Source organism: Psittacula echo (assembly GCF_963264785.1).
Source record: "Psittacula echo genome assembly, chromosome: 24".
Taxonomy (NCBI): domain Eukaryota; kingdom Metazoa; phylum Chordata; class Aves; order Psittaciformes; family Psittacidae; genus Psittacula; species Psittacula echo.
Genome location: NC_137759.1, coordinates 6,096,647 through 6,122,313, shown reverse-complemented (window position 1 = coordinate 6,122,313; position 25,667 = coordinate 6,096,647). Strand labels below are relative to the sequence as shown.

The 25,667-nt window shown below is 42.3% G+C and overlaps 1 protein-coding gene across 6 annotated transcripts; it reads right to left on the bottom strand.

The window, feature by feature from the left end:
* Positions 1-10: 10 nt before the first annotated feature.
* On the bottom strand, positions 11-25,667 carry DAZAP1 (DAZ associated protein 1). Of its 6 annotated transcripts, none has more exons than XM_080633802.1 (12): positions 25,495-25,666; positions 20,061-20,101; positions 19,457-19,623; positions 19,095-19,160; positions 18,361-18,468; positions 16,461-16,509; positions 11,839-11,921; positions 8,305-8,458; positions 6,778-6,807; positions 6,208-6,348; positions 5,171-5,353; positions 17-1,001 (listed from the first exon to the last, which is right to left on the bottom strand). In XM_080633802.1, the coding sequence occupies exons 1-12, from the start codon at positions 25,524-25,526 to the stop codon at positions 829-831; spliced, it is 1,227 nt and encodes a 408-aa protein (XP_080489928.1). In that variant the 5' UTR covers positions 25,527-25,666; the 3' UTR covers positions 17-828. The 6 variants fall into 6 exon arrangements, with proteins under 6 accessions (XP_080489929.1, XP_080489928.1, XP_080489927.1 ...); XM_080633801.1 differs by having other exon boundaries at positions 19-1,001; positions 18,361-18,471; positions 25,495-25,665; XM_080633803.1 differs by lacking the exon at positions 6,778-6,807 and having other exon boundaries at positions 11-1,001; positions 18,361-18,471; positions 25,495-25,667.

Genomic DNA, 25,667 nt, shown 5'->3' with positions numbered 1-25,667 from the left:
GGGTAATCACTGGTTAGTGCAAAATGCACCTAAACCTTTTGCCTGAGGGAAATCTACATCTTAACAAGGCCTCCGTTAACCCCTAATGAAATCCACAGAGGATTGGAAAGCGTTTGAAGCGCAGATCTAACACTGCGCTTCCTAAGTGACTCTGTGCGCCAGCAAGTCTGCACCTGCCTTGTTACCAGCTCTATACCATCAGGTAACAACAGCAAAATACACTCAGTAGATTTCTTTTAACTCCCAGAGTTTTGGAACCATCCGCCCCACTGCTCACATTAGGAGTAAGGGGGTTGCAGCTTACCCTCACTTCCAACAGTGCTAACGGAAACCCTGTTTTAAATTAAAAAATAAGCCAGCATACATAGTAGAAAATTTCTCTTAAAAATTTCACAATCTGTAAATGCATATATTTTTTTTTTCTCTTAAACATAAAAGTTTACAATATACGGTAAAACAAAGGCTCAGGAAAAATAATTTCAAAAAAAAAAAAAAAAAGAAATAAAAAGAAATAAAAAAGAAACAAAAAGAAACCTGAAGTTTTGAATTAAAGCTGAAGACATTTTTAAAACCCTGTAGTTTGAACCAGTGACGTTTTCTTTATTTGTGCTGATGGGTTAGAGAAAGGAAAATGTTTAAAAACTGCAGTCCAAACACCCACAGCTCTGCCTTCAGAAGCCACCTTCCCCCACCCCCCCAAAAAAAATGTTGTTAGGTTTTTCTTCCATCAAGTATGTGATTGTCACAAGTTCGTAAGTCTGGGATTCCCGGGTTCAGCTGGTACCAGACATCCCAGTGCGGACAGAATTCCCTGATTGCCAGCCCATGCTAGCGCCTGTAGGGGTGAAATCCTTGCACGTTATGGTTCTGTCCTCGTCCAAAACCACTTCCTCCTGCAGGTGGGCCACTTGATGGTTGAACTGAGGGGCCTCCATAGGGAGGGGGTTGCTGGCTGGGATCAGAGAAGCCTTGTCCAAAACCACTCAAGTCTTGTCCATACCCTGGGGAGAAGGGAAAGAGGCAGCAGAGTCAGCTTCCAGCCTCATCCATACACACATACAACAGCAGAGGTGCAAATCCAGGACCTGATCCCACCCAATCCCCACGCATGGCCTCACACGCCTCTAACATTACAGTAAGCAGCTGCTTTCAGTTCTTGCAATTATTTATCTTCTATACAGAAGAAAACAGGCAAAAAGCAGAGCTCAACAGGTATGCAGAAATGGTCGTTTTTCACTTCTGGGGTAATCCTGCCCAGGCTGGCAGCTCAAGTATCGTGTTTTGGCTGTTCAAAAGCTTGAAGCGGCTTGCAAGTTTGCTGTCAGCTCATTCTCAATACTTGTATTTTGTTTTGGGTTGGGTTTTTAATTGCCTAAAAACTAGTACTGTCAGGTTCAGCACAGATGAAGGTATAGCAAGGAAGTTCTTCCTGAAACCTATTGGGCCTGCAGCACCTCAGTTAGATTCTGGCTTTGTACACTCAGCTTCACCATCTTCCCTGGACAGGCAGTAAGCTTTATTGCTGAAGACACATTGGAGAAGACAATCTTAAAGTCCCTTTCAAAAACACAGAGTCCTGCTGCACGAGTATTTATTTTCATTAACTAACCACTAACCACCCTCTCATTCAAGAAATACTAAATTCAGAAAATGTAAATTGAAATGTGAGGTATCAAAGTTGAAAAAGTGGAATCCAGAAGGTTGCAACTACTGCCCCCATTATACACTTGATAATGGAGCCCTTGGTCAAAAGCTGCCTGCAGGAATAACTAACATCCTTCCCTCAAAAGCCAGTGGATGGGTGGGCTGGAGGGTGTGTGCTGCACATTCAAAAAACAAAGCTCCATTTCAAAACCTGACACCTTACAGCTACTGCAGATGGTGGCAAATACTCCCAACCCAGCTAAGAGAAGCAGCAGTCACCCATTACACAGCCCTTTTCCCACGTCCCCAACACTGCATCCGAGTTCAGTTAGTTTTAAGCCTGAACAGGTACAGCATCTCAACTAAAGTTTAGGTTAATGTATGCCACAAGTTAACATTTATCTTGTTCTTCCTCAGTCTGGGGAACTAAACACTTCTAGGGCCACATTGTCCTTCTGCCACTGAGTGAGGCTGCAACCACTGCTCTGCAACATAATCCGTGCAAAGACCTGATTCCAACCAAGCTTAGAGTAAGCAGGATCTGGGGACAGAGAGAATGGGTGAAGACAAAAGGCTTGCTGCAGTTCTTGCTGCCAGTAAGAAAGACAACTTGATGCAAATTAAGAACACTGAGAAATTTAATAAGTGTTCCCGTAATTAAATATGACTCTTAATCGTAACAGTGGCATCAGTGCAAGCCTCTGCTATGGAAGATGACATTAAGAATCCTAATCGCCAAGTACATTTCTGCAGTTCTGTTTCTCTCTATGCAGGCCTAAAAGCAGGTTTAACTCTCTTAATTTAAAATCAAATCTCTTTGCATGTCTTCACTGTTTCAATTTCAAGCTCTGCCTGTCTCTCAGAACTTACTGCCACTAATGAGCATTAAAAGCACATCTATCACAAGCCCCTATTAGCTCAAAATGCTAATCCAGTCATTTTTTCAGACAGAGATAAGCAGGCAACCAAAAATACAGTTTAATTGTTTGCCAAAGGGTGTGAGGCTCAGGGTAGGAAGAGGAAAAAAAAAGAAATCAAGTTGTTCTCACTGTACACTGCAGTGTTTCAGCATTAAGTGTTGGAAACCTCAGTTCTCAATTTTTTATCACAAAGAAAACCTCCAGCATAAACCTGAACAGCCAGACATTTCAGTACATCTCATCTTCCCCCTGCTTTCTTCATTCCTGGTGCACCAGGAATCTCAGCTTGCACCAGCACCTCCACTCTTCAAGTAAGCTGTGCTCACCAGTACGGTTTTGCTCAAGAACCCAAGCTCAGTTCCATTACATAGCATAAAGCCTCTCCAATGCAGCAGCCTGGGGAGCCAACAGCAGCCTCAGTCATGCTTCCGTCAGGAGCTTTCATTTCAGCCAGCTCATGAACAGCAAGAACTGTATTGCCCTTACTCCCAAGAGGAAACATTTGAGCCACTTCGTTCCCCCCCACCCTCTTAAAAGAGACCCTGTAAGAAACACAAGTTAATTTCCCGAAGGCAGATATATCAAGAGCATTGGTTGTAAATAGGCACCACCTACCTATGCTCCTCACTGCTCAGCCTGACCATAAGAGTGTAAACAAAGTATTGGCGCGTAGCCTGAAGGGTCTTGAGAATAGGTACCCAGCCCTAGTAAGAAATGAGGAGACCAGGGTGACGAACCCCAAGAGAGCCCTGTACAGAGATAATTGTTCAGGGTGAGGGAGACACCCCCATGTTAGTGTTTCATGTACTAGTGCTTACATTCGTCCTAGCTGTAAACATAGCAGCATTTAAGATGCTGTCAAGCCAGGACAAAACTTAATGCCACAATGATCAGATAACTCAGTGCCCCTTTAAAGCCCGTAAGCTCTATGCATTTATGTACATACATGAAGGTCAACTACCCTGCCAATGCTGCTAACAAATCTGCAATCACAGGAAGTGCTGAAGCTCTTTAAAAAGTTTAACAGGTTTTATACATAGCTTTATGAACAGGTGGATGACTCTTTGGGTACTGCAGCACATGAAATACATCTATCCCTTATACTCAGCACAGCTTTCAGCCTAGAAAAGCACTCGAGGTAAAAACACTCACTGCAGTTGTGGTTTAAACAACTGACATTCTCAGCCCTCCTCCTCAGAATGCAGTACTACACACCTCTTCCTCCCTCCTCCCTCCATATCCAGCCCTCTTAGGAGGCTAAAGAACACCTGAAGTATTTCCCTGGCAAAGAGGCTTCCTGAAACACACAAGAGGCAAGTGGTACCATACACACCAAATACCAGAATTCCCCCTCCCAGTTTTTCACAAGGTTGTAAACCAGATTCTTCCTAAACTCCTAATACATCACAAATATTGGCTCCCCGCTCCCGATTTTGTGCATGGATTTATACTTTATTTAGAAGGACCCACCCTCCTTCAAAAAAAGAGTCTGCAAAGAGACAAGTTCTGGCAAGACAAGAAAAACTTCCTCTTGAGTCACAAGGGCAAAGCTATCTATGAAAGCAACCATGTGTGTAACAAACAAATTGAAAACCATTTCAAGTTCACGGACAGGAACATATTGCTTGCTTTACAAACACATGAGAGGCTCATCTTCCTTCAGTCTGTTTCACACTTTTGGAACTTCGAATACTGTACTTTTAAATAACTCTCTGAAGTGTTCATTTCCTAACAGTTTCTGCAGGCACTTCAAAGGAAGCAGGCAAACTAACACCCATGAAGAACATGTTCACGTAGAGAATAGTCTTGATGCAAGGCATACTGCATGCAAAAAGTTCACCTGAAGTAAAAAATGACAAATTACAACCCCTTCAAAAAACAGTATTAAAATGCAGTATGGCACAAACAGCTCTTTGGAGAACTCTCCTCAAAACCAGGGCTGAAGGAAGAGCAAGAGCTCCCTCTGAGCATCCACAGGGAGGAGCAGATATTGTACTCAGGAGCACAAGTATTTCTCTAGCAATTTTAGTTTGGTTTTGGTAGTACTGTTACATCAGTGTCTTCCAGTGGCTCTCTGAAACAGTTCTGCACGTAGAACAGCGAAGCTTTACACACTTCTGATGGAACTGTAACTTGAGCTAGACAGGAAAGGAATGGGGGAAGAAATAAGGCCTGCAGCTTGGATTCTGATACCCTGCACTGTTTGCCTCTTGCTGCTGTTCTTACTCTTGAAGACTATTCTCCAATCTGATCAAAGTCAGTTACACAAAAAAACCTGACTGCAAGCTCTGGGAAGCTTTTGGAGACAAAAAGTTTTAACTACATGTTCAGGGAGAGTGCAAAGCAGTAACTTAGCCTAGCAGCGCACTAGTCTCTGAAGACTATTTCACAGCACACAAGCAATATTTTAGAGTGGATTAAGAAAATACCCTCTGGCTAGAATACTGCATGATTTAAAGATCTCTTGAGAGCCGGTGGCTGGCATTTGTGTCCTGAAGTGCCTGGTAGCAAACTGTTTCTGAACACTGGTTTTCTGCCCAAGTAGTAAAAAAAAACAGGAAGGAGAGGAAGATGAAGCAGAGTTTATTTTACATGCAGTTACTTACCAAACTGACTATAAGGGAATTCTGGTGGAGCAGTTGGGGGTTTGCTCATGTCCTGAGTTGCCTGAGATGGTGGTGGTGGTGGTGGAAAAGCTAGTGGTGCTGCTCCTGGAGTGGCAGGTGGAGGGGGTACTCCAGGTGGGGCAAACTGGTCAGGTGGAGGAGGTGGAGCACCATAACCAAAACCTGAAAGGCAAGGAAAGCACAATGCATGTGAAAAGACATAGGTGAACAGCACCCGGGCTTCTTGGCTGCCTTTGGAGTATGATACATTCTTCTTTAAAAACACAAGTCTTAAACCCAAAGTGTCTGCTACCTACTGTGGGCCATACAGCAATTCACTCCTACACTCTGGCAAACAATGTGGCTGAAAGACCCAACAAGACACCTTCTGACATGAAAAATCTCACCCCAAAGGAAGACTGCGGCCACAGCAGCAATCAGCAAGAGAAAGCAACCAAGGAGAACTAGGGCCCAAAGTCTGTACACTCACACACACATGCAAGAAACATGAGGAGAAGGCATATTATTCCAGATCATAGGAGGAAAACTAAGCTATGCCAAGCAAATGGTTGGTAGCAGAACAAATAACTCTGGATAACTGGGTGCTATTTGCCATCACCTTATTTTAAGCCGGGCTTGTGAATACACTTTTCAAGAGGTGGCCTGAGGGGGTAGGTGCTAAAATCCTATTTGTATTTCCAATGCCACTTGTGACCTTAATTCCCTAAGCTCCTCCAAAACATCCAGCCTGTGTCTATCCCAGGTCACCATGCAGTAATTTCTAACTTCCCTCTTGGATGTAGTAATAAGAGTACAGAATCAATCTAAATTCATTTAGCAACACAGTTTTAAGCTTGAGAACATAGACGATCACTGCATCCACATAAAAAAGTAACCCAACTCACTGACAAAAATATTCAGTATTTAATTATAGCTCAGAAATACATGATATGGACAAAACATGTGAGGATTAATGAAATGTGGGGTGAAAAAATCTAAGTCCAGAGAAAGAGGAGTAACTCCTGCAGGTCACTTACTAAACGGTGGAGGGGTGCCATAGCCCTGTGGAAATCCTTGTGGAGGTGGGAATCCTCCAGGAGGTGTAGAGACTATGTATGAGGTAAATGGTGGTGGTGGTGGAGGAGCTCCTCTTCCTGGAGGAGGTGGTCCATATCCACCTAGAAAATTAAGAGAAACCAATAACTAAAGCAGCTGAATAATGCAGAGCTTCCGCTTAAGTCAGCGTTCTCTAGATGGGGTAAAGCTGTTTGACAGATTTCAGACATTTCAGGTCTCAGCCCTTCCATGAATTCTTACTTTGGGAAATATTTGTCCTCCAAGTATCCCTACTGTAAATATTTGCCATTTAGAATGTAATTCCTTTGTAACAAATTAGTGTGGCTGGCAAGAGCAGGATGTATGTCAGCTCCCATTACTCGTTTTTTAAGAACACAGTATCTTCTTCGTTCTTTCAGGACAAATTCAATCAAGCTTTTAAATGTAGGTTAAATACTACAGAAATCCACAAATCACTGTGAATTCTTAAAGAAACTGCACCCTCACTCAGTAGAATCTCTTTTACAATCGGTCCCATGTAATGTACTCACCAATTGCCTGTCCAGCTGGCACCCACATCCCTAAAACAGAACAAAAACAGTGTGCACTGAAGCTGTGTACTATGAAAGAGGAATGATTTAAAAGAAAGCTGATCTTGCGCACGGCCCTGGAATAGACTGGGGGGATCCTCGAGAGTCCCTTACAGTTCTAGTTTTATGGTCCGAGAAACAGTCCAGGACTATTTCTGCATATGCAATTCTGAAAAGACTGTGAATCATTCAGCAGATAATGCACAGAGGAGACAGCAATCCCCAGACTCCAATCAGATGAAGCATTCAAGAGGTGCAAGCACACCAAGTGCAGGTAACTGTACTAGTATAAAGAACAATACCACTGAGAATCACAGCAGACTACTCATCCAAAGTGGTTCTAGTACACTCCCAGGTTTATTCTAGTTATTTCTGAAGGTATTGAACCATAAAAACATCACCTTCTGCATCTGTCCCCACATTAAGACTGAAAGATAAAGCATTTGTTTCACCGTAATCTTTCCAGTAGATAAGGTATCATTTTCTCTACAATAACCACATTGAAAATAATCTAGTTTCTCAATTTGCACAGTTGCAGATTAGCACATCCGTGTGAATGTGAAAGCCTCAGCTGCAGCTTTCAAGTTAATAAGCACCATGGGGAAACTAGCAATCCCTCCACTGAGGTACCATCTATTCTAGCAATAGATGAAGCAGTGACACTCCCTTTAGCCCCCCAGGTGAAAGTTTCTCATATATCAGAGCAAGCAAATTCTGTTCTGTCAAATGCAACTCAATTATACCACTGGATTTCTGCATAAGCTATCAAAACTGTCTCTGGATGAACTCAGCATATTTATCCTGTCTTCAAAATCTTGGGGGGGGTTAAAGCCATCAAGCCCAAACCACACAGCTGCTCCTTTTAGCCCCAAAGGGTTCAAGCTAACTCACGAAGATTCCAGGCAGTAAGTGCTCCCCTGCACCACTGCCAGCCCCACGGCTGCTTGTTATTGTTCCAAGATACATTAAGCAGTAAAATCCAAAAGACAAGACCATCTGTTTTTTCTCTTTTCCCTTTCAAATTTTACTTATCACTTCCTCTGAAACTGCCTCAACCTTGGAAACCTGGATTTTCAACAGGATTTTTTGTAGGGGTCTGAGGCAGGCCCCGAGCTGGAGTCACAAGGTGAGCTGCTGAGCTTTCTCAATACCTTCTCCACATTACCCAAAACCATGCCCATTCCACTCAGGGAGAGGCAGAACCAAACAGCAGAGGTGAAACACTGCCTAAGACACATGCTAGGCACGGCACTACTCACTGACTTCTGCCCTACAAAACCAAGGGTTTTGGGAAAAGGAATGAAGGAACAATCTCAGCAGACTTGTGAAGGACTGATGTGTGGAATTTTAGTTGTGCTGATGCGAACCCAGCAGAACCATCGCATTGATAAGCCTGGGAATACCATCATTTGCCAGAAACCCAAACAGTCAGTAAGCTGTAAAGGAAAGACTCCTGCAACAGTGATGCCAAGATGAGTAAAGTGGTACCTTGAGGGCCATAACCCTGTTGCCAGGTTGGAGGAGGCTGCCCTGCCCAGCCATTGGCAGCACTTGGCATGATCCTGCTTCCCCACTGACTGGTGCCGGGGGGACCTGGAGTTTGGCTTTTGCTATCACGAGGTTCTGCACGTTTCACCTCCACCTAAACAAACAGAGTCACCACTTAGAAGAGATGGCACAGGTTAATGTATACCCCCCTTCCCTTCACACACACCCTTAGTTACACTTAAGACTACACTTAGCATCTTATGACTTATGTCTAAATACTTAATTATTAAACTTAAGGCCAGTAATTTAAAATGTTTCTCAGGTACAATATATATGATGGTAAGACATTACAAGTTCTACCATTGAGGTCTTGAGAAAAACACATCCTACAAATCACTTCTGTTTCATCATAGTACAGTATTCATTTGCTTTAATCTTAAAACAGCAGTACCCTCTTACAACGGCTCTTCACTTCAAAAAAAGCATGATCTTTTACATTATTTATGGACTAATTTAGCACTTCAGCAGGAGTTACAAAGATGACATTTTCAGCCAAAAAAAACCCAAACCAACTTTGAGCAAAGAGGACGCTCTGAAAAAGGGTACTAATGCTTTAATCATTCCAACATGTTTGGGGTTCATTTGGAAGTTACAGTTTAAACCCACCCCACCTAACTACAATTTCAGCTCTGCTCATACCTGAGAAACACACATTTGATTGGTTGGTTTGGGTTCAGTTTTGTTGGGTTTTGGTGGTTTTCTTTTTTTTTTTTTTTTTTTTTTTTTTTTTGGTGGTTGTTGTTGTGGTTTTGGTTTGTTTTGTTTTAAAAACTTAAAAGATTTTATTTAAATGTCTAATGGAAGATAAAGACTTACCTTCCCCAGGCTAACGCTTAAAGAATCTCAATTAACTCAAACAATGTCAGAGGGAATGGATGTGATAAGAGAATCTTACATTACATCTAACAAAAAAGTAAACAAACATGCAAGTAATAAAAATGGACAGTTGAGTCAATAAGAAGCAAATCTTCATACTGTGTTAAGTCAGTGACAAAAGCCCTCCTGTTTTCCAAATGAGTAAGCCACAATGCTTAACTTATTTTAGTCAAAGATAAAATGTCCTAGTGTTCCAAGCCATGGAATAAGTGCATTTGACCTACTTAAAATAAGCTGCACACTCAATATAAACCTCTCTCTCTCAAAAAAAAATCCCAGTTTCTGATTTAATGAAACACTCTCAGCATTCCTGCATGCTGAATTCAAGGCTTTTTTATTTTATGATTAATTTTAATGGGTGCCAGAGTACAAAGAAAATAAATCTCAATCATCAATGGGCCTGAGTTGTATGGAAAAGAAAGTATTCAGAATTCTTCCTGCCATGTCTTAAAACCCATTCATGTCAGAGAACAAACAGGAAACAGGCACGAGGCAAGGACAAAGCCCCCTGCCCCCACCCCACTGCAGATGCCCCAAGGACATTAGACATGACATTAACCAAATCTCAGTCAGCTGAAGGCCCTTCCAGAGAGGATCCAAGGGAATTTTTCAAAGGACTCAAATTAATGAGTCTTAACACAGTTGCCTCGAGGGAATTCAGTTATTGCTTACAAAAGCAAGTTCTCCTTGCAATTTTAATTTCCTTTTTTTTTTTCCCTTTCAACAACATATGGATTCATTTCAGCAATACCTTTATAATTACCAAAAAGATACCATTTTTAAAGCAGGCATTATTCGCCAGCGAAGGAGAGCAGAATATTTGGAGTTCATTAACCTATGTAGAAGCAGTCCATTCATTTTTCCGTGCACATGTGGAAGTGCTGAACTGCCAAACCGAGGACTGAAAATAATCCCTGTGCAATATTCTTCAAACCGAGGTTAAAATTCTACCTAAAGTCCAGTTTGCACCCACAAATGAGGCATCTCCATTGCTCCTGGCTGAGAAACCACTGTGTAACACTGCAGGGCTCTGTTCTATATGTCACTGAAAGGAAAAAAAGAGGACAGGAAAGGGGTTCTTTCCTTCTGGTTCTGAGATTGTTTGGGAAACAATGGGGAACTCTGAATTAGCACTGAAATGCTGAAAGCCACAGCGTAAGAGCTGACACTCTGAAGGCTCACACAGGGTTCTCCATACATTCCCAGAACCATTCCAGCAGAGGTACTCTCCTTTGTTCCTCTCTACATCTCCATCGTGCAGCTTTGTGATAGGACCTCTCATTTAAGTGGTTTATATAAGTTTAAGGCAATTCCAAGGGAAGATCTGAATGTGCAAGTAAGGATACAGGTAATTCTTACACAAACCAATGTAACTCTAGTGCTGTCAGTGCATCTGCTCACAAATGGGAGTGGCTCAACAAGAGGAGAACACTAGTAATTGCACAAGCATATTTTTTTCATTTCTATTACTAGGAAATCAGCCCACCCCTTAACCCCAAAACAAGTTCATAGGAATAAAAAGCATTATATACTGCATAACTAACTACTGAGGAACCATAATTTCACTGATGGGCAAGAATATACCCCTTGTTGGCTACATAAATACTTATGGACTATCAGCACACAGAAAGACTTCAAAAGACAATGCAAAATTACACAGTGCAATAATTTAAGGAAAACAACAGTTTTCATGTGTCCCCTTGAAATCTATTCACTCTGCAGCCAGCAGTTTTAACACTGGCTTTAAAAACTGTGGATATGCTGTAAAGGACTTTTAAGTTCACCAGAATTTCCTGTGGTTACTTTTAGTTTAAGAAGTTAGTTTTTTCTCTAGAAAACCTGGGTGTCCTGCACCAATTTACTCTGCTTTTCTTTTTTTTTCCACAGGTCCAAGCATGTTCCTTGTTGAGTAACATCAAAGCAAGCCTAAAAAATTCCTCTCTAGCCAACATCCTGACAACACAGTATGAAGATGAAACAACCAGAGGTCACTTAACTGCATTGTGGTTAAATACTACATAGAGTACGTGGGTTTGTATCAAAGTTTCACAGTAAGTGACCCAATTTTTTGTAAAAAACCAATCCTTCATGATGTTTTTCTTCCTCTTTTCTTTTAAGTTTAAGATTGTATAAAGTACATTGCCTCACACCACCTCAAAATTTGAGCATCAAATACACATCTGAAGGAGTGGTATCTTAAACCAAGCCTTGAACAACTCAGATTTCATTGGGATTCTGATTTTCAAACAGGTGGAAACAACTACCTTCTCTCCTTGCATCTAAGCAATGCTCAAACCAGAGGTAGTTACCATCAACTCATTCCAATGTGAGCTATGCTCAGCCAGAGCAACCCCCCAGGTCTGTACGCACAAGGCCTTACCCCAGCCACAACAGCCCACAACCTAAGTTCTTTGGCTCTCAAGATCTGTCTCTTCTAGGGGACAATCTTCCCCCACCTTCATGGGCAAAGCCTCGTATTTGGACTTAGGTGCTCTCCCGCCTAACTGAATCCACGACTAAGTTTTATTCACCAGTGAAATTGCTAGTTGCCCAAGACTTGGTTCTTTCTTAAGGTAAAATAAAACTACAACTACACACTTTTTTGCCCATGATGTCGTGAAAATGCATGTTGACAGCCTGGTCCACTGATTGTTCGTCCTCGAAAGTAATAAATCCAAAACCTAGCCAACGACGAAGAGTGAATCAAGGTAGCAGGGTGTTGTGACACAAAACAGGATGATGAACAGTATTAGGGGCGGACCAAGGGTTCAAGCAGGGGTTTCAGATAACAGACTTGTGTTAAATTGTCAAAAAAAGTCAACCTGAGAAAATTGCAATGGATACTTCCTGTAATCAGGCAATTTTTAATGCCTCAGCCTGGTTTCACACATGCAACTTAAACTGAACTTGGTCACTATCTTTGAGTTTGATTTTACTCCTAAGCCTGCCTACCAGGAGGGGGAAAAAGTGTGAATATAGTCACAAATATAACTGTGCCACATGATTAAAACCAAACTTGTGTGACAGCAGATTCAAGTCAAGCAACTTCGCTGCTCCTATCTTTGATTCAGACTAGGTTCCCAAGGAAAACCTATTCTGTCCCTGTTCCGCAAAGCAACTTCCTCCCATCCCTCATCCCATCTTCTGCTTAGGGAACATTTTCTGTTAAAAATAATAAAGTTGTTTTTGAAATGTAGCTGTTAAAGCATGAAAAATTTTACCACTCCATGGATGAATGAGAAGCTTCAGAAGCTAACAGCCTAGAGCAGAGGTTCTCAAGTTTTCCACACCTTAGAAAAAGCACGTAATAGACATCACACCTTCCAAACACACCCCCCTGCCAACTGAAGAAGTGCTGCTTATAAAGAACATGGTACTTGCCATCACATCCTTTAATCTAATTTATTTCTTCTATTTCCTGCTGCTTTTCTCTTGGAAAAATACATAAATAAATAAAAAGCAACCCTTTTCAGTCCCTCTTTTTGCCCAAAGCATTGCTACCAACTGCTCCAGATCCCCAAGGGGGGCTCATACCCTTTCATTGGACCATAGCCCCTGATGGTGGCACCTCAGCCAAATCCAGCAGCTTTTTAAAAGGTCCCAGGGGAATGTCTGATGCCTGCAGAAGATGCTGGGAAAGAGGCAAAGCCCCAGGACTACATCTGTTTTTGAAGGCACACTTTGAGAACCACTGCACTTAGGTTGTAGCTGCTGCTACTGCCGAGAGAGTGGCAAAATAGTGGTTAATTTCACAGAACACAAGAGGCTGGTTCATGCCATCAACCACTTGCTGCTGGTGTAACAACCAACCCCAGGAAAGGGAAGAAACATGCAGTACATAAATTGTGCCAGTCTTTAGATTAGCTAAGGGTAGAGCAATAAAAATTAGAAAGAAAAACGAGGTGCAGCATCAAAAGCATATGGAACATGGATGCATTTCTGCTTTTCTGAAACCCAAGATTTCCCCCTTGGTTTGCATTTTGCTTTGCAGCTAGTGCTGACAGCAGCCATATATTGCTCTAAAGCGTTAAACAGAAATACAGTATCTATAACAGTTAGTGTCTCTCTGAGCTTATCCAACTGGGTTGGGTAAGCCCAAAGAGGCCTATTGTAGAGAAAAGTTTATATATATATATAAAAAAATACACAAAGATACAGGCCAAAATAGATTCCAGCAGGTCAAATTCTGCTGTCAGCAACAAGAGCAAAAGACATCACTAAAATAAAATAAAAAGAAAAAAACTTAGCATTTCCCACACACAAGAGACTGGCAGTATAAACGAAGTTTTGCTGATCTGTGATGAAAGCAGCCTCAAAACTGAGAGCAGCATTTCATCACAATATATTTGTCTGAGGTTAACTAGAAACCTAAGGTATTAGAGCCAAAAGAAAAGTATTTGTATTTAAATCACATGTTTAATATTACAGCCTTTATCTCAAAAGACATGGAAAGGAAAATGATGGATAGCATCTACATAGGAAGGTTGCTCATTTAACTTGATTCCGTAAGACTGAAGGAGGAAAATCGCTTGTGGGATGGAGACAGGGTATGAAAGGGCAGAAGGAAGGGAAAAAGAATAAAAGAGAATAAGGGGTCATTGAGGAAGTCAGTAAAGAAAAACAAAACATTTAAAAGGGTCAAACCCCACAAGATAAGGAACAGTGAAGAAATCAGTACAATACACAGCAAAATTCCAACAATGCAATTTTAAATACTATCAAAGTGAGGAAGTCTAACATCCAGTAGCTTTATTTTTGGAAGGACAGGACTTGATTGAAGACTAGAGGAACTAATAGCAGGAATCTGAGTGGACTACAGACCAGAGCAATGCCACTGGTTTGCAGCCAAGGGGAAGAAGAAACACAGCAAGAACCCGTAACTTGCTTCACAGCTGTTGGTTTAGCCAAGAATCGAAAGCCTGAGGAGTAGAGACTGCAACAAAGCCACAGTTTCTTTTAAGATGCAATAAGGCTGCTGTGCTTATACTTGGGATTGAGAGTTCTCATGAAAGCACTGCTTGCAGGAGTGCTAACGGAAGTAGCGAGTAAGCAAAGACTTGAGACACACCTGGCTTCTCAAGGGCAAAGCCATAGCTCTGACACTAATCAAGAATCTGGTTCCCAGTGCTCTTGTGAGAAGCTGAAGGTAGATGAATGCTACAGGGATCAGTAACACGGATGATGTTCCCCTCTTCCTACCACCAAACGCAGTTCAAAGTGCAAGGATAGGTAAAGGAAGAAGGCAAAGTGCAGAGTGGTGCGAGTAGAAGATGGCAGGGAATCAGCTTTTTAAATTTTATAAATATATACTTACTCAGGTATCGTGTTAAAAGAAAAAGTGTACTTTTTTATTACTGAGTAGTACTTTCTGCAACAGAACACGGATCAGAAAGAGGAGGCAAGAGAAAAAGTGTTCTGGGATGCACAACCAGGAGTACTGAATACAAACAATGAGCTGTTCCCAACACACCCCCAGGGACTAACAAGGCCATTTCTGGAGATGACAGTTGCCACACTACATAAAAGAATGCAAAAGCACAAAAATGAAAGCCAGAGCAACAGCATTCAAGAACAGTGTTTCAGAAATCAGCTGAATTAAGGAAGAATGTACCCGACAGCACGCAGGATGGAGACAGGCAGGCTTCCAAACCTGCACTCATCTGTCACTTCTGCTTTAAGCTACCACCTACTAACTGGACCCAAAACCTTCTTTTGGTTTGGTTTAGTATAGCTTTAAGCAGAAAAGCCATTCAGATGAGGATTAATCCAGATGAGGTGTGATGTTTTAGTACCTTTTGCTCAGATGCTGAAAAGCTGGGATTAAATATGACAAAGACTGAGCTGATACAATAGTTACTTAAATATCGCAGAACTGCAGCCACAGCTTATATTCAGATGCCCGCATCTTTGTCTCCACTGCCTCCTCTAAAACCAGATGTTTTAGAGCACTTGAATAGATGAATGTATGTTCTGTGTAAATGAAAAGTATCTGTTCAAAGAAGATTAAGATAGCTAAAGCAAGAAAACAAAAAAACAAATATATTGAAACTTCGTTTACACTCCAATAAAAGACAAAGCCCGTCCCTCCTCTGACTGTGGAACTGGCCTGTACCTCTGTGATAAATTATCACCTAGAGAGAGGAAATCTAAAGAGAAATCGTTAATCACAGTCAAACAATTCACAGAGAGAAAAGAAAACAAAATAACTTACTTAACATTACCATACTTTACTATGAAACACTTAAATATGTCACTAAGGATGTCTAAATTAAAAATAAAACTAAGACTTAACAGCTTAATAAATATGAAGTGAAGAATATATTTCTTATTAATGAGTCAGAAGAGAAATGCAAGTTCAGATGGCAAACTATTCTCTAGCATGTAGAACATGCTACAAGGTGGTCAGTGCAACTAAGCTTCACAGATTTAAAATATTGCCTCTTCATTGTCCAACCGATGACAGATGCAATGGAAGGTGAATGATATGAATCTTGCTTCATATTTTGACCAAAGGTTACCAAGTTGATTAAATTCTCAGGTTTTGTTGGTTTTGGGTTTTTTTGTTTTTTTGTTTTTTTGTTGTTGGTTGGTTTTGTTAGGTTTGGGTTTGTTTTGGTTGTGGTGTTGGTTTTGTCTCTTCCCCCCCCCCCTTTAAAAAAGCAGTCTAGAATACAAGATTGTACACCCCAATCAAAATATTGACACAGATTTCAGAATTATTTGGTGTAGTTTAGGGAGTGGTTTTCTTTAGTTTGAAGTGAAGCCATTTAACCAAAACAAAAAGCATATAATGGATGCATTCTGTTCTAATCTGGTGTTCAGAAATACTCTGAACTGGAGTATCCCCCCCATGCAATTACAGACATCAACATACCTTTCATGTGGAAAAGGAGGAAAACCTGCACTTCCCCTCATCCCACCCCCCAATAGTACCTTAAGCCACAGGAGAGGCTCAAGAACCAAATTTCATTCAACTAAAAAAACTACCCAAAACCTCAGAAATGAACATGAAACATCTGACTTTAAATGCACAGATACCAACTAAGCTGTAGATGAAGAGTTTAGACTTGAAGTGATATTTGCCCAGTGAATTATTCTTTTTCCTGAGGCAACATAGGGAAAAAAAAAAAGGCTACCTTTTCTGATGGTGTGAAATAGTTTGCCATCTGACTATAGGAGAGCATGAAGAAATTTCAAGGACAAACTAGATCAGCCTTTACCTCGGGGCCTCTGTTTCTCTGCGTCATAGATCATTACAACTTCAGTGACCTGGAAGAGAGAAGGGAAATTCTACTAACTGTGCTACCAGGGGAGTGTTATAAACAGTTACCACAGGCTTCTTTCCCGCCCTCTATCCACAAAGCACAATTAAATGCTTGATGTAGCCATCCATACCAGGCTGTCCCAGCACAGTGCAGACAAATGGGGAATGCTGCTCTTGATGTGATTTTAAGAAAAGCATGAGTTTATTTATTCCAGAAAGCTGCTGATACACTGTGGCTTTATACGGTCTCATCACACTTAAGATTTTAATCTGGCATTAAGGTCTTCACACTGTCTATACCCACACTACAGCCCATAAACACTCCCCCAAGGTTTCTGGTTTTATTCATCAGTGTAGCTTCTTAAAAGATTACTTTGTCCATTTTTAAACATTTTCACTCTCACCATGAAAAGCAGCTTTAACTCCAGCCACATTGAAGAATCTGCACAGCTTCTCTGATTTACTTACTTGAATATCAATGTGGCACAGAGTAACAGTATAAACTGATGCTTTAAATAGCGTTACACACCCACCCCCCCCTAAATTATGGATGATCAGGATCAGTGTGATTTTAACTTAGGAAAAATGCCCAAACAACTCTGTGGCCACAAAATGCGTAAGAGCCTCTAATTCTCCAAAGCTAACTCTTAAGAACACTACACAGACTCTCCAGTTTCTACACTACTGTTAAAAGTTCTACTACTTACTTTCAAAGGCACTTACACTTAATGGCTGTTGCCTTCTACATTTGGTGGAACATAACCCTGTATCTCCCAAGCCATCCAGAGGTCAGAACTGGAAAGCCAAAAGTCTGTGAGGAAGAGCCTTTAGAAATTACACTCCACAGCTGTGGAGCATGCTCCCCCATTTTGAATTATTGAGTTTACTGCAGCCTTTCAAACTAAAGAAACAGTTGTTAGCGATTGCCCTGGGTTTTTCTTTTTCAAATGATCTTAAATCAAATTTTCAATACAGTACTGTTGATAAACTAAGCCACTTGAGAAAGAACCAATAGATCCTTTGCTGCCACGAAGAAGAGATCTTGGAGAAAGGTGATTAAAAAGAAGTATCAAGAGAACACATTAAATGCCACTCAAAAATGGCAAGTTCATGTTCACCAGTAGAGTCTTGAATTTAACTCAGGCAATCATTAAGTTTCTAAAGCTTATTTACAGCAGAACTTAGTAATTTAGTTCAACAGTTTACCATCTTAAAGGGGCAGTGAGAGTCGGGATACATCGCAATTAAACAGGAAAATAAAAGATTAAGAATATAAGTCATTTCAATCTGAGGTTAGCGACAGAATTAAAACCAAGTGCATAACATAAGTAGTAGTTTGTCTCTAGAATGGAGGTGCTGGCAACAGAACTCAGATGTTTCCAGATGATGATTTAAAAGCAACTGCTGTTACCAAAACACTGTCAGGAGACTGCAAACCTACCCGTACACGTAGTCAAAGAGAAGGATCTCAGACAAACTCAATGAAGTATTTGCTGTGCCCCTTCCCTCCCCCCCTCCCCAGTTTAATCATTAGGCCTCAAGTTATCAATTGAAAAGAGAAAAAAAAGTATCTAAAACCAACTCAACTCAGTTTTTGCAAGGGAATGAAATAAAGCATCAGGTAGGATTAAACAAGAGGAGACAGAAGCAGCAGAGGAAGTACATGTTGGAGCAATAGATTTTGGCAAACAGCAAGATACATTTCAAGATGATGAACATTTACAAATGGTTCAGTATGTCCCCACAGCAGTTTGTATAAATTAACCCAAAATTCGACAGCTTGATGAAAACTGAGAAAAAGCAGTGGGGAGGATCTTGCAACCGACTGAGAACCACCATCATGCTGAATGACTCACCACTCCGAATTTCTTGAAGTATTCCCTGAGCTCTGTCTCGCCACAGTTATGAGGAATCCCACCAACAAAAATTTTATTTGATTTATTGTTATCGCTCCTGGATCCTTTCTGCTAAATCAAGGAGAAAAAAAAAAAAAAAATCAGTCAGAAGGACAATAAAGTTGGCTGCTTCTAGCATTTTATAGTGAAACATGAACTTGCAGGTTGAGGAGAAGCCATCTCCAGGCTCAAAGTCTCCCAGGGAAAGGAACTGCATGTTCAGAGCTCAAGCCATTTAGTGTTTGCAGCTATAACCCAGTCTCTGTTCTTCGGAAGATCAGAAAACCAGGGACTGTGTTCTGAGGCCATTTACCCATTTTCTAATGAATCATATAAACCTGCAGGGTGTGAAGTAGGCTGGAAAAGGAGCATCAGTCCTGTGAGTGCACTTCCAGACACTTGTTTCAAGATCTGAAGAACTCATCTAAAAGCACTGCTAAGAGCTTAAGAATATACCACACCCAAACCGAGTCTGATGCAAACACATGATGTTCATTAACGCACTGTTGTACTTGGAGCCCTACCAAGAAAATCTAAGTAAAAGACATTTTTCAGCAATCAGATTTATTCTTGAGGCCTGCATACTGACTCCTGATTTTAAAACATGGATATAATCTAAGTGAACTCAATTTAACTGCTACAAGGTAAGCCAAAGCTTGGAAAAGAGGCAGCATACACCAAGTATCTTTCCTTACCCATCCTTCCTTCGGTCGTGTCCTTTCTGGTTGCATCCCCCTAGGTGTACATGGCTTTGGATCAATCTGGAAGAAGTTCCAGTTTGGTCAGATCTCAGCGTGCAGAATACTGTTCTAAAAGTTACATTTAGGGCAGCTGAACACAGCACTGCTGAAATCCAGCTCCTCAGATCACAGCTCTCATCAATACATCGCTTCTACAATGTGACACAAATCATTGAGTTAAAGCTGTCTTACAATAAATAACCGACCCCAGCAATCAGGTAACTTTTACACTATCTACAAACAAGCCACCAGAACCGAAACCAGATCTTTGAAGCAGTGTGGAGCAGAAACAAACCCAGAACACAGAAGTAACTTACATTTCGGCCATCTAACGTGTGAGGTCTACTGGCCAGTACTGTTCCCACACAGTTGGGATCTTTGAATTTGACAAATCCAAATCCTCTAGACTGGTTTGTTGTTTTGTCTTTCATTATGACACAGTCTACAACTTCTCCATACTGGGAGAAGTAGCTACGAAGAGTTTCTGTTAAAACAAAAGCATATATTAAACAGAACCAGATATTAACTTTAACCAGGCTGTGTTTGTAGTTATGAGACAAGAGATAAACAAATCACTAAACAAATTCAAACTCATCTTCTGAGAAGGATTAGATTTTACTTCCTCTAAGCAAATGGTATGTAATGATTTCCACTCATACAAAAGGAGAGTAGTGTCGTCGTAAAGCAATGATAAAAAATTGTCATCATCTGAGCTAACAAAAACTTCAGTTCCAAACAGTGGTAGAAAATATAAACCCCAAAGTGATTAACACTCATCTGAACTCTCTGCAGAAAATTCTATTAACAGATGAGAGCAGTAGAATCTCATCAAAATCTTCCTACCACAGTCTTGTCTTTAAAAAGCTACATCTCTGTACATTGTTTTCCTTGCTGAACCAGTGTAGAATATCCATCACTTACCTTGTGTTGTACTCCAGTCCAAGCCACCCACAAACAGTTTTCTGCAAATGAAGCACAGAGCAGTTTTAGGGTGCTACATGACAAATGCTTCACATTATTCAGTGCAGAAGTCAGCTATCCTGATGAGGTCTGGTGGTACCGAGGCCTTCAAAACACACTACAAATCTTGTTCCTCACTACAATTCACTGTTCTTTGGGACAACTACCTTGTGTTTCATGAAGACCCACATAAAATTGAAGCATCTGGTTTGTGTGCCAAAAACATGAACGGAGATGGTAAGCTTATTACAGGAATATATTTTATTCTTTTACACAAAGAGAATACAACAAGTATCAGTTGCTCCAAACCTCTTATTTGCAGGTGCTGGAGAAGGCAGTGGTACTTTGAGAAATCATTACCCAGAAGGAAAAAACCTTTACCTGCTCTTCTGGGGCAGAAACGAGTTCCAGCATGGAACACTTCATATAAAGCTTCACTGAAACTTGGGAAGTGGTCCAAGAACACTGTTATAAAACCTGGTTAATCCTCACCCCCTAATGCAAATAGGATGTTTGGATTCCTGGATCATAGGCTCTGAGCTACTTACAGAACTTCTCTTAGCACAGCCAAGGGTCCATGCAGTTCAAATTTAAGGATGAAAACAAAATCCAGAACTTCTGAGCTAAAGCAAACTGACCAAAACCCAGGCATCCTACTTTAAATACCCAAGTCCATTTCATTAACAGCTTTAGTCCCAGGCTCAGGATCAAGAGGTGTGCAGCTTACATTAGGCCTCCAACTGTGTGAAGAATGGGCTCTCCACATCCATTTGCTGCCTAACACAGAACATTACCAGAAAGATAAATGACAACCAAAATAGGGTAAAACAACAAAAAAAAGATTCTACAAAAACTCACTAGTAATGAGCACTGTAGCAAAAATAACACCAGACTCTGAAGTTTACACACTTGATGTTACCATCTCCTAAACTTGCTCTCTGGCTGTGTGATTGGGTAAACCACAAAGCATATGAGTGTTTTCCACCATCAGATCAGAAAAAGCTTAAGTCAGCCCTCAGGCTTCCTGCCCCTGTGTTCTCCAGGTACTCTTTTGGTAGAGAAAAGTCCTGAAACTGCCTATATTAAAACAAACAAAAGGCTTTCATCCATCCCTTTAATGTTCTACTCCCTGCTCACCCTGAAAGACCAGTCAAAATCACTTTTGCCTACTATTATCTTCCTGTTAAATGAAAGCAAAAGTAGAACTACCAAGTTCAAGTCTAAGACAGAGGGCAAACTTGTGAGGCAAGTACTGAACAGGGTAGCACTAATTCAGCAATTAGTTGTGAAACCATTTTACAATCTAATTCAGAGATATCACCAAATATATGAGAAAGTCATGGCCAACACCCAAAATAAGCTCCATGCTTAAAATTTAAGGCCAATCCAAATCTACTCATCTTCTGAAAAGAGCATCAAATCTGTGCAATTTCATGTCAGAGCACGCCAAGGTACTTGGGTGAATGCACAAGCAGAGCAGCAAGAAGCCAGACTGCCTGCTTTGCAACTCTTTATCAACTGTAGGGTGTGACAGAACTTCCATGCAAAGTAATTTACTCCATAATTAAAGGTTAGTTCAAAGGCACCTCACAACTCAGTAAGAAGGCCCTTTTTAGTAAGAGGCACCAACTCAGAATCTCTTCTGTTAATAGTTTTATGGGTCTGCACAGACAAGTGCTGGCATAGTTTGGGTTCAGGGGTTGGTTTTTTTCAAAGGATGCCCTCTATTTCTCTTATGAGTCCTCAAAAAGAGGAGCCATATTCTGCTTTGCCTGCTACTCACCCTCAGATACATCCAAGTACACCCATATCTGTGTTGAGGCTGGGAACCAGAGCACCTTCACTTACATGGGGAAAGCTGAACTTCTTCTAACAAACGTTAAACTTCCCCTCACCTGCTTTCTTCAGGAGCAACCAACTGCAGTAAGAAAAGATCCACCCCCAGTCAAGAGCCAGAAGGTCCTGTGTAGCAGGGTGGCTTGCAGACCAAACAGCAGTTCCTTTTTGCTTTGATTCATTTCTCTGTGACATGGCATCATTTTGTGACCACTACGCAGCAGCCAATAGTGACAAAACCAATGTCTCAAGAGTGCACATGAGAACAAGGGGTGAGTGCATTCAGAGTTACACAGTACTTACAAGTAGTGAGAGGTGACAGAAGTCTTGTCCTTCAAAAAAATGCCTGCTAGGCACAGATCAAAGCATCTTCTTAAGCAGGCCAGAAAATAACTGAACGGCTAATACGCAAGGAAAGCAGAGTCTTCACAGTGTTGCCACAGACAGACTATAATGCACTCGGTAATGTCACAAGAAGGACATTTCACCCATTACCCTCCCTGAAAGCTGCCTGGTTCCTACTTGCACATTTCAGGATGCTGAAGTTTTCCTCAAGGATGGAAAGCTTCTTCCCCCACCTCCCTCCACTGGCAGCATGCTCCCTCCTGGCATCAGTTCAAAGAGCTTGTTCCACACAAGCTGAACTTGACCAACCAGCGGTCACCACGCTCAGACCTCCCAGTACCTTCCACAACTGCCCCTTGACTGCATTTCCTCTCCATGTCACACACACACACACACATCTCTGGGCTCTTTTTTGTGTCATTTTTAGGAAAAGTAAGTTCTACAAAGAAATAACTTTACTTCCTAATAGCAACAAAAAGGGTAACTGATATAATGCTGTATCATATACCAGAGTAAAGTTTTGATGTAGCCCATGACTATGTGACATTTTCTCAACCAACCACATTTTGGGATTGGTTGTTGGTTTGGGGTTTGTTTGTTTAGGCTTTTTGGTGTCCCCCCCCCCTTAACTAAATTTTATAGTTTGGTATATAAGATCAGTCTATGCAAAATCAATTGAAAAATACCAGGTGCATTCTGACAGAGCATCAAGCTGTCTCCAGGGACAGAGGGCTCCCTGCAGGTAACAGTCACTGAAACCTTCCAACTCCATTATGAATTATCTGTAATCACCCTACATACATTTAAACAACCGAAACAAGCTGGGTTGCCTAAGGTCAAATACAGCAGCTGTATGTAAATACAGGGCTTCTATTTATATGCACCCATAGAATGCCAAAAGCCAGGACTACCCACTCTTCAACTCCTCAGTGGATTGCTTTGAATATGCTGAGCAAATGCAAGAGTTAACTAATCCCTGCCTAACACAAAAATCTAGACCCGGTACTATACAGGACAGTTGTGTGAAGTAATATCAGGTTCCCCAAGCTCAGCCTGCTCCTAAGGTCTTACATACAGGGCCTCCTGCAAGACTCCTTGTTCAAACAGTTTCTAGACTGGTAGTTATTAGGATTATGCTATCAGTTTGAGGCTGCTGACATCGCTGTCCTCACACCTACCTACATCACCTTCAAATACAGACTGTAGTGCCAGAAGGATGCTATAGCCGATTCCCAATGGGATGGAAAGCAGCACCAGCCTGATAAAAACACAAAACGCTCTCTGCTTCCTGGAGCAGGTTTGTCTCCCCACTGTGAATGTACAACAGTGTGCACCGTGCACCAGCAAGACACCAATGGACTCGGCACACTTGAAGCAGCAGCATCCTGCACAGGGCTCAGTTTGGAAACTCTTCAGAAGTTACAGAATGTACAAGAGGTTTTAATCCAGTTTCATGTGTTCTCTTTCAATTATTTTCTGACTGATTTTTACTTGCTAATTTATTCTTTTCTGTCACTGAGGGAGATAATCCCAGAACTAGTAAGAAAGCAAAGCATGCATTGAAAAAGTGCCTAAAACTCAACAAAAGCACGAACTCTTTGCCTACGTAAAACAACCCTGCAGTTCGGTTAACATCTATCACAGCTACATCCTGGAACAGAAGAATCTCAAGATCGGTGCTTTCTTTCATCCAAAATAGCTCCAAGTACTAAACTCAAAAAAATACATCCACACAAGGCCTACAGCCTTGCTAAGTATTTTTTCTTAAAATCTCTATCTAGAAAAGCAGGTAAATTCTTAACTTCCTAATAAAAGTTGCATCTCACAACAGCTTTTTCAAAATACAACTTCCTTTACCCAACTGCAGGCAGCTAACTACAACTGCAGTTTGTTCTATGCTTTCATCTTTGTATTTGAGCACTGTTGGGGGGGGTGAACAAGAAAAAACACCCCAAATTATCCTTTCCGATTAAAATCCAACCCTTTCCAATCTGATTACAACTCAAAAGGATCAAACCTAAGTAGCCTGCAACCGGGAATGAGCTCTGTGACAGCTGGGCCTGATCACAGTGACAACTGACAGTATTTCACTGAGAATGTGCAGGCAGTGCTCACCTACGGGTCCAGAACAGCAGCAGCGCACAGGAGTTTGCTCATCAGGTCTCTCATAATGCAGCAGGCAGAGATTAAGGCCCAGGACCAAATACTTTCAGAGCAAACCCTACATATCTAAACATGCTTCGTGCAGTATGCCTGGTTCACAGCAACGTGCTGTATTCAACAGTTACCCTACCGCTTGTATACCTAAAACTATACCAATTAAGAACATGCAAAGTAAATAAGCAGCTCACTAAGCACTGAAGATAAGACAGGAAGTGTCCACTCTAGTTCCGAAAGTGACCAGTTAAGACGTGCATATTCTGAGCCAAAACTTGTGGAAGCTCAGCAACCAATCTTTATTATTATTTTGTCTATTTTTTAGTTCTAATGTGCCAAATCTACAGTCTCATAATTCAAATGTCACCAGGCTTTAGAATACACATCACTGAAGTACAATAACGCTAGATACATCGCACAAGAACCAGGTATGTCAAGCTATCGGCCTGCAGAAGCCACAGAATCTCTAGGAAGCCTTTGAAGAAAAAGCGGCGGTTTTGTGTCCGCACCACCTGGCACAGGACAGGTAGCGGGAAGCCTCTGCCAGCAGAGGGGAAGTTTGGAAGGGCACCTACGCGCAGCGCCGGGGCTCCTCTGCAGCACGGAGCGAGGGGAAGCTGCCGAAGGCCGCCTTTGTCCTGCCGTGTGTGCCCCCCCCACCTCCAGCAGCGCAGAGCCCAGGTCCCTGACCCAAGGCCCGCTCGGCCCCTGCGGGCGCAACCGAGGAGCCCCGGGGAGCCACCGGAGCACCGCCCGGCGGCTCCCTCCCCCGCTGCTCCCGGTACCGGCGCGGGAAGCGCCACGGTGACCTTGGGCCGCGCGCACCTGCCGCCGCAGCCCGGCGCGGGCCGGTCACGTGGGGGGCGCGCTCCCGCCCGCAGGGCCCAGCATGGCGGACGGGCCCAGTAGCGGCGGGTGCCTCACCGGCAGCGGAAGTCCCGGTGCGGCCCTGGCCTCGGGGCGCACGGGAAGGGACACGGGAAGGAGCACGGGCCCCCTCGCTCCCCACCCCGCCCCGCCGCCTCCTCAGGCGGCCGCCCCCCCTCCCCCCCCTCACCCGATCTCGTCGGCGCCTCCCACGCTGTTCATGGCGGCGGCTCCTCGCGGTATCCGGGGCCGCGCCCGGCTCTTCCCTCCGGCGGCGGTGGCGGCGGCACCAGCAGCAGCTCGCGGGCTCCGGGCACTCGCTCCTCGCCGTTTACCCCCGTTTCCCCCCCCCCCCCCCCGCGC